The sequence below is a fragment of the Macaca nemestrina genome, chromosome 13 (genome assembly GCF_043159975.1).
Source record: "Macaca nemestrina isolate mMacNem1 chromosome 13, mMacNem.hap1, whole genome shotgun sequence".
Classification (NCBI taxonomy): Eukaryota; Metazoa; Chordata; class Mammalia; order Primates; family Cercopithecidae; genus Macaca; species Macaca nemestrina.
In genome coordinates this window covers 86,178,687-86,187,577 of record NC_092137.1, presented here as the reverse complement: position 1 = coordinate 86,187,577, position 8,891 = coordinate 86,178,687, and the positions used below count along the sequence as shown (strand labels likewise).

The 8,891-nt window shown below is 50.4% G+C and overlaps 1 protein-coding gene across 1 annotated transcript; it reads right to left on the bottom strand.

Annotated features, from left to right (window-relative positions):
- Positions 1-1,750: 1,750 nt before the first annotated feature.
- LOC105465383 (vesicle associated membrane protein 8) lies at positions 1,751-6,553 on the bottom strand. The gene is made up of 3 exons (XM_011713816.2): positions 6,446-6,553; positions 4,926-5,084; positions 1,751-2,206 (listed from the first exon to the last, which is right to left on the bottom strand). Exons 1-3 carry the CDS (start codon positions 6,446-6,448, stop codon positions 2,066-2,068), a joined length of 303 nt encoding a protein of 100 aa, XP_011712118.1. The 5' UTR covers positions 6,449-6,553; the 3' UTR covers positions 1,751-2,065.
- Positions 6,554-8,891: the final 2,338 nt, after the last annotated feature.

The following is an 8,891-nucleotide window of genomic DNA, read 5'->3' as shown; positions in this document are numbered from 1 at the left end:
GCACCTGCTCCTCAGTCAGAAGATGGGGGAGGGTGGTGTGTCTGCTACCACTTCAGAGCCTTCCTGAGCCGAATCTACCCATCCTCTCCTCTCACTGCTGCAGAGAAACCACCAGCTACCTGTTCTCCACTACTCCAAGCTGCCTCAGACATCTTAAAATAAGGTCCCTCTTTTTTTTTTTAAGAGAGAGAGAGACAGGGTCTCACTATGTTGACCAGGCTGGTCTCGAACTCCTGGCCTCAAGCAGTTCTTCTGCCTCAGGCTTCCAAAGTGTTGGGATTACAAGTGTGAGCCACTGGGCCTAGTCCCTCAAATAAGGTCTCTCTTGACCAACAGAGTTGAAAGTTTCCCTCTCTGGGGCTAAGCCTCTGTGAATTCAGAAGTCCCAGACCAAGAGGGTTTCACAGACCCTCACCCCCACCTTGGACAGCCTGGGTCCCAAGGCAGAAGCTTCACTTCAGTTCCTTACACCTTGAATCCAGGAGAGAAAGGATTAATATATGTAGCAAAGACTACCCCAAGGCCGGGCACGGTGGCTCCCACTTGTAATTCCAGCACTTTGGGAGGCCAAGGCGGTAGGATTACTTGAACCCAGGAGTTTGAGACCAGCCTGGGCAACATAGTGAGACCATGTCTCTACTAAAAATACAAAAATTAGCCAGGTGTGGTAGCACACACCTGTGGTCCCAGCTACAAGGGAGGCTGAAGCAGGAAGAGCTCTAAAGCCCAGGAGGTGGAGGTTACGGTAAGCCATGATCACACCACTGCACTCCAACCTGGGCAACAGAGTAAGATCCTATCCCTGAAAAAATAAAAATAAAAATCTCATAAGGGTCTTTTCTGACCTTTCCTCCTCCCTGCTTCAGAGCCTGATTCTTCCAGAGCCTGACTTGCCAATCTAGTCCCAAATCCCGACTCTCAACCCTTCCCCTTCCTCCTGACAACAGGTTGTTTCCAATGCTGGAAAACCTGTAGAGGAAACAGGAACAGAGATAGCAAGAACCCTCCCTGCAAACCAAGGCAGACTGGGCACTGGAAAAAGTAACAGTGATAGTGGAACCTGGTAGGGAGGAGGGGGGCCTGAAGACAGAAAGGCTCATTGTGCACGGAGGGGAAGGAGGGCCATTGGCCCTGTCCTGTGACACTGACTGACTATGCCCAGCCATGGGATGCCGAGGAGAGATGCTTGCCCCCTTGGATAACTAAGACCCAGAGGCCTTGCTAAGTCCCAGAAGACAAGGACAGAGAAAAGACAAATAGAACATGAACATACAAAGCACAAGGAAAGGAACAGCAGTCCATTTCCTCCACCCCTCGGCTCTAGACTACACGGTCGTTGAAGAGAGATGGCTCTGGTGGAAGAGGCAGGAGGCCTTCAAGCAGCTCTTAAACACCCTGTCCGGGTAGGCTTCATGCCTCAGCTAACAATTCCAGAAGAACAGTACTACAGGGCCATGGCAGGACCCAATGGGAACACTTAAAAATCTTGCGTACCACCCCAAAATGCTATGAAGGTTTTGAATTTTCCATATGCCAAGACTCCCAGAAAATTCTTGTTCTTGAGACCTGTGACAATGAATGGAACCGGGAGGAATAAAGAAAGACATCTTTCTTCTCCAAACATACACTCTTTGCCCTTCAAACCACTTGGACCTCAAACGAGAGAATTTCAGCCAGAAGGTATCCTTGGGAAGAAAAGAAATAGAAAAGCCAAAGGCAAAATGGGAAGAGAGAAAGTGACTCACACATATAGGGATACTGAAAGGTCTTTATTGCCCACTGGCCACCAGCAGTTTCCCAGCCACATGCTGGGCCCTCTAGGTCTCTCCAGCCCACTCTAAGGACACATGAAATGCATCCGCTGTCCAGCTTTCTTTTTTCTCTCCTTCTGGGGGACCAAGTTACCCTCTGGGGCATACAACACAGCAGGAGGGCCTCGGGAAGAGGGGTAGGAGGACCGAGCAGCATTCTCTGTAGAGGAGGACAGGAAAGGAGACCCTCTTGGCACCCATTTACAGAGGGTTGTCCCTGAAGAGAAGGGCAGGTGGGAGAGGTTCCCTATTACTTAAGAGAAGGCACCAGTGGCAAAGAGCACAATGAAGAGAATGATGATAAAAACAATCACGCAGATAAGGACAATCATCTTCACATTCTTCCACCAGAATTTCCGAGCCACCTTCTGCGATGTCGTCTTGAAGTGCTCAGACTGTTGAGGAAAAGGCAGAGTGAGTGACCCAGTGGCTCCTCCCACTGGAACAAGAGTATAAGTACAAGTACAACCCACAGGCCAAACTTTCTTGTTTTTGTTTTTTTGAGATGGAGTCTTGCTCTGTTGCCCAGGCAGTGGTTCGATCTTGGCTCAGTGCAGCCTCCACCTCCTGGGTTCAAGTGATTCTCCTGCCTCAGCCTCCTGACTAGCTGGGATTACAGGTGCCCACCACCACACCCAGCTAACTTTTGTATTTTTAGTAGAGATGAGATTTCACATGTTGGCCAGGCTGGTCTTGAACTCCTGACCTCAAGTAATCCGCCCTCCTGGGGTGGGATTACAGGTGTGAGCCACTGTGCCCGGCCTACAAGCCAGACATCTGTTTGTTTGTTTGTTTGTTTGTTTTCTTGAGACAGAGTTTCACTCTGCTGCCCAGGCTGGAATGCAGTGGCGCAATCTCAGTTCACTGCAACCTCCACCTTCCGGGTTCAAGCGATTCTCCTGCCTCAGCCTCCTGAGTAGCTGGGATTACAGGCGTGCACCACCATGTCCAGCTAATTTTTGTATCTTTAGTAGAGATGGGGTTTCACCATGTTGGCCAGGCTGATCTTGAACTCTTGACCTCAGGTGATCCACCTGCTTTGGCCTCCCAAAGTGCTGGGATTACAGGCATGAGCCACGGCGCCTGGCCTTGTTTGTTGGTTTTTTGAGACAGGGTCTCGCTCTGTTGCCCAGTGCAGGCTGGAGTGCAGTGGCACAATCTTGGCTTACTGTAGCCTCCATCTCCAGGGCTCAAGCAATCCTCCCACTTCAGCCTCCCTAGTGCTGGGACTATAGGCACATGCCACCATGCCCAGCTCAAGCCATACATCTTAATAGTGACACTGTAAGCTGAGGTAGCAAACTGCTAAATAAAATATGCTCTGGCCAGGCACAGTGGCTCACACCTACAATCCCAGCACTTTGGGAGGCTGAGGCAGATGGATCTCCTGAGGTCAGGAGTTCATGACCAGCCTGGCCAACATTGTGAAACCCCCTGTCTACTAAAAATACAAAAAAATTAGCCAGGCATAGTGGTGGGCGCTTGGGAGGCTGAAGCAGGAGGATCACTTGAACCTGGGAGGCAGAGGTTGCAGTGAGCCAAGATCACACCAATGCACTCCAGCCTGGGCAACAGAGCAAGACTCCATCTCAAAAAAAAAAAAATTGCTCTATCTTGCCTACCTTGACAAATGTACCTTCCTAAAAATCTGAAAGGCCAGGTTGAAATTTAGAATTCTCAGGATCCTAGGAGGTCTCCACCTAGATATGACTAGGGGTCCCCTTTCTCTTCTTACCCCTGCACTGTCATGCACACTGAGGGGTCCTTGACATCTGCTTACACCCAAGGGTACAACACTGGCAGCACAATCTGCCCTCCCAATCTGCCCTTGGGAGGGCAGATCCTGGGACTGAGGGATGCAGGCTCCAGGTGGGCACATCTCCCAGCTCCAGGACTCCTTGCCCCATCGGGACTGCTGAGGCTGGAGGAGGGACCAGGACAGTACAGAGGGTTGGAAGTAAGGGAACTCCTCCTCCTCCATGCACTCTTCCCCATGCCCAGCAATTCGAGTTATAGACACTAAATTTCCTAGTGCTTGTCCAGGCATGGTGACTCAAGTCTGTAATCCCAGCACTTTGAGAGGCCAAGGTGGGTGGATCACCTGAGGTCAGGAGTTCAAGACCAGCCTGGCCAACATGGCAAAACTTCGTCTCTACTGAAAATACAAAAATTAGCCAGGTGTGGTGGTGCACACTGTAATCCCAGCTACTCAGGAGGCTGAGGCAAGAGAATCATTTGAACCCAGGAGGCGAAGGTTGAAGTGAGCCGAGATTGCACCACTCTAGCCTGGGCAACAGAGTGAGGCTCTATTAAAAAAAAAAAAAAAAAAAAAATCCTGGGGCCGTGCTCCCCAAATTAAGCTACAGAAACAGGCAATGAGCCCCAGGGAGACAAGGGAGCAATACCCAAGAGCCAAGAGTTCACACAGGACTAAGAAAGCCAGAGCCAGCTTCCCAGCTGGACACAAAACCTGAGGCTCCAGACTTTGCTCAACTTTGGAGTTACTTCCTCCCTGAAACAGCTGGCCGCAGCCCCTGGCTGGAGAGAGAGAAGAATGAGGTCTAGCAAGATGTGTGGGAGATATTATTTTAGCCTTCATCTAGCAGGGGACCCTGGATCAAAGCATTTCTCTGCTCTTTCCTCCTTCTTTTTAAAGCCAACTCAGCAAGATGCCAGCAATTTCCCACCCCTTGTCTAATAGCTCCTAGAGAAGGCTAGAGGCCACGGTGGGGGGGGTTTCCTCAAAGCCAATACTTCTGCCCTGGGAAGGTCAGATCCAAATGATTGTCATGGGCAGGCTTCAAAGGGAAAACAAGTTTCCCGGGAGAGAAGCCTGAGAATGCATGGGCTGACTGAGCTATTGGTCTCAGAATACGCCTCTATGGGTGAGCTGCCACCTCAAGCCCCAGTCATGGGATCCATTCCCTGGGATCCATAACAATCTGTGGAGCAGAGCAGATTCAGAAGTGGAGACTCAGCTCACATCAGCTCCCAAACCAGGTGAAAGGCAACAGAAATGTTACACTTCTGACCCTCCTGTTCATTTTGCCCCACCAAAAAGAAATTCCCTCCCTTCCTCTTTTCCTCCAGCCCCCAGTGGGCTCCCTGTCTCACTGTGGCTTCCAGATCCTCTGTCTTGTTGCGGAGATGTTCCAAGTTTTCCCCTCGGGCCAGGATCCGCTCCACATTCTGGGTCATAATATTCTTAACTCCCTCCACCTCACTCTGCAGGTTCCGCACGCGATCATTTCCTCCACCTTCACTGGCTTCCTCCTGCACAGCAACACGGTGTTAATTAGACCAAGTGGTGGGGGAACTGGAGACTTGGCCTCAGAGGCCTGGGGAGGGTAAGGCCTCAGGCAGACTTCAGCTTTTTGTAAAATGCTTAAAATGTTTACAAAGAGAATGTTTTCATGTATTACTTGTGTAATCAAAAATAAATGCATTTGTAAGCCTCAGAAGGTAAGACGTGATGCTAAAGAGACTAGATCAAACTTCTTTCGGGATTGTTAGGACCCCTGACAAGGAAAAGCAGCGCATCACTAAATCCCTCCCCACTGCTTCCTTGCTCCCTAGAGAAGGCCGTAGAATACAGCAGAGCCGGCATCTCACAATGTTCCCTTTCCAGGGCAGAGCCCACCACTATTTACAATTCCCGGAGCCACCCCTCTTTCCTGATTTCTCGGGATCCTCATTGAAAGTGTCTGTGCTGGCCAGCAAAACACCCTCACCCAGCCTCACCCATCTGCCCCTCTAAATAGCTGCTGGAGCATGGCCTTGGCCGCAATGCCATTGCTGCTGTGACCCAGAACAACAGGCAACCAAGTACCCCAGAAGGCGCCCACAGCCGTTGAGCCACACACTTCTGCTTTCCCTACCACTGGGCACCACGCGCAGGCACCAAGCAACCACCTGCTTATGCAGACATTAAATAAAAATACCCGCCTGGGTGTTGGGGGAAATGGAGGACTAGTCCTCCCTGGCTGATGTCTCATCTCAGAGGCTTCATGACAAGGTTTTTGAACAAGGAGAGAAAAATATTATTAAGCTCCTCCCTCCTTGACCTCCAAAAACAGGCCAGTGGCATGGGTCAGAACTAGCTTATCACAGAGAACCAACTTCTGGTTATCTTATAAACCCTTAGTTCTCTTCTTCATGTTAATGGAGAAAGGACACCCAAAGGACTCAGTGGACACACAAATCCTTTGTGTTTCTGTGTAGGGATAAAGTGAAAGGCCAGAGAGGAGAGCTCCTGCCGCTGGGCTGGAATCTGAACTGGAAACTGCCCAGGCACTGCCTGGTGGTGTCACAACACCCGCCTCGGGCTCCCTGGAGGAGGAAGGCACAACAACACTTTGCCTGGAATTCGGAGCCCCCATTGGCACTGGCACGGAAGCCCAGCTCCCCACCAGCACAGAGGTCAGGGGAGGGAGGAAGAAGGAATAGAAACACCTGCTAGGACGGTTCAGAGCTATTTGCAGCCAAGTTGTCAAAGAGGAGAGGCCACAGGCAGCACTGGCCCAGCCCTCTAACTTTGCCGCCAACTCTCCTCCCCCCACACAGCCAACCCCCAGTCCCGAGCCCCTTCTGGCTCCTCTTTAAATCAGCCCTTTCCTAGTTTCCAGTTCGCTCACCATGTCTCAGAGCAGCCCAGGCCGATCAGCAGGTGAATTCGCCTAGTCGGCTTCCTCCCAGGGTGGCCGTCAGCTCACTTCCTGCTTGCTCCAGCTTTCAGCCTGCCCCCGCCCACCTTGCATCTCGAGTCGCTCCAGCCACACCTAACTCAGGTTTCCCCAGGTAGGCGGGCACTCTTCACTGTCCACCCAGTGGCTTCCCAAACAAGAGCTTAAGCTTAGAGTAATAGGGCTCTCAGATGTTAAAGGTCTTCTAGCTTTTCAGGAATTAGAAAAGAAAGATCAAGCAGCCCTCCAAGGTTTCCTGTGGCTGGACCTCCTGATCTAGAAAGGGCAGCCATCTCTCTCTCTCTCTCTTTTTTTTTTTTTTAATAGAGATGAGGTCTCACCATGTTGCCCAGGCTGGTCTCAAACTCCTGGGCTCAGACGATCCTCCCACCTCAACCTCCCAAAGTCCTAGGAGCCATGACGCCCCACCAGCCATCTCCTTTTAATGTCTTGAATATCTGACTCCAGTTTCTAGAGACAGAGATCAACCATGCCAGGCCTGGCTCACAGGGAAACAAAATGCAGTTATGAAAATTTCTTGCTGGATAACACTTGTTCTCAGGTCCCTCAGTGACAGAAAGCACTAAAACCCCTGAAGTCTGGAATACTGTGATCCTGGGCTCTGATTCAGAAAGCTCTGGGTTACTAGTTACAGGCCCCTGAGTGAACCTTTTCACCTCTGTGGAGTTTGCAGGTGCTGATTCTTAGCTCAGACAGTGCTGGTAAGAAGCAAAAAGAGGCTGGGCATGGTAGCTCACGCCTGTAATCCCAGTACTTTGGGAGGCCAAGGCAGGCAGATCACTTGAGGTCAGGAGTTTGAGACCAGCCTGGCCAACATGGCAAAACCCCGTCTCTACTAAAAATACAAAATAATTAGCCAGGCATGGTGGCAGGTGCCTGTAATCCCAGCTACTCAGGAGGCTGAGGCGGGAGAATCGCTTGAACCTGGGAGACAGAGATTGCAGTGAGCTAAGACTATGCCATTGCACTCCAGCCTGGGCAACAAGAGCAAGACTCTGTCTCAAAAAAAAAAAAAAAGATAGCGTGTGCGGTGCACTGCCACTAGCACAGTGTCTGTAATGATGGCTCACCAAACCCCTCCTTCCCTTCCAGAGTTCAGCAATTCTGCATTTCCCTTCAGGGACCACCACAGAGGTAATTGATCCCAGTCAGTGATCAGTGATCAGAAGACTGCCCTGGTGTACCAGAGCAGGGGCCCAAGGCAAAGGACTTTTCCACTAACCTGGCTCCAGGCCGGAGAAAATCTGTTCTTCCTTGACGGTGTTTATCAAGACAGAAGAACAATAACAGGGACATTCAGAAGGGAACGAACATTCTTGACCCATTCCAGAAGATATCAGTTCCAAGGAGGAAATGTCAACTTTTCCAACAAATACTTTTTTTGTTTGTTTATTTTGTTTTGTTTTCTTGAGATGGTCTCCTCTGTCACCCAGGCTAGAGTCCAGTGGCATGATCATAGCACACTGCAGCCTTGAACTCTGGGGCTACAGCGATCATCCTGCCTCAGCCTCCCCAGTAACTGAAACTACAGGTGCAAACCACCATGTCTGGCTAATTTATTTTAAAACTTTTCGTAGACATGGGGGTCTTACCATGTTGCCCAGGCTGGTCTCAAACTCCTGTTCTCAAGTAATCCTCCCTCCTCGGCTTCCCAAAGTGATGGGATCATAGGTGTGAGCCACCACATCCAGACACAAAACTTTTTTTTTTTTTTTTTGAGACGCTTCTCTCTTGTCACCCAGGCTGGAGTGCAATGGCGCTATCTCGGCTTACTGCAGCCTCTGCCTCCCAGGTTCAAGTGATTCTCTTGCTTCAGCCTCCCTAGTAGCTGGGACCACAAGTGCATGCCACCAGGCATGGCTAATTTTTTTTTTGTATTTTTAGTAGAGACAGGGTCTTACCATGTTAGCCAGGGTGGTCTCGAACACCTGACCTCGGGTGATCTACCTGCCTCGGCCTCCCAAAGTGCTGGGATTACAGGCGTGAGCCACCCGCCCAGCCACAAATACCTTTTTAAAGGCTTTAAATAAACTTCGGACCCCTGTAGCTTTTTTGTTGTTGTTGTTTTTAGAGGCAGAGTCCCACTCTGCCATCCAGGTTAGAGTGCAGTACAGTGTGTTTAAGCTCACTGCAGTCTTGAACTCGTGGGCTCAAGCAATCTTCCCACCTCACCCTCCCCAGTCAGCTGGGACTACAGGCAAGGGCCACCATGTCCAGCTAATTTTTTTTTTTTTGGAGACAGTGTCTTGTTGTGTTGCCCAAACTGGTCTCAAACTCCAAACCTCAAGCGATTCTCCCGCCTCAACCTCCCAAAGTGCTGGGATTATAGGCATAAACCACCACGCTCAGCAAATATTATATATAAGCCCGGGCAACA

Bases quoted from the DNA above. Each gene is read 5' to 3' on its own strand.
- LOC105465383 (XM_011713816.2), bottom strand. The intron at 2,207-4,925 runs GTGAGACAGGGA...TTTCCTCAACAG, and splicing joins CAGAGGATCTGGAAGCCACA to TCTGAGCACTTCAAGACGAC.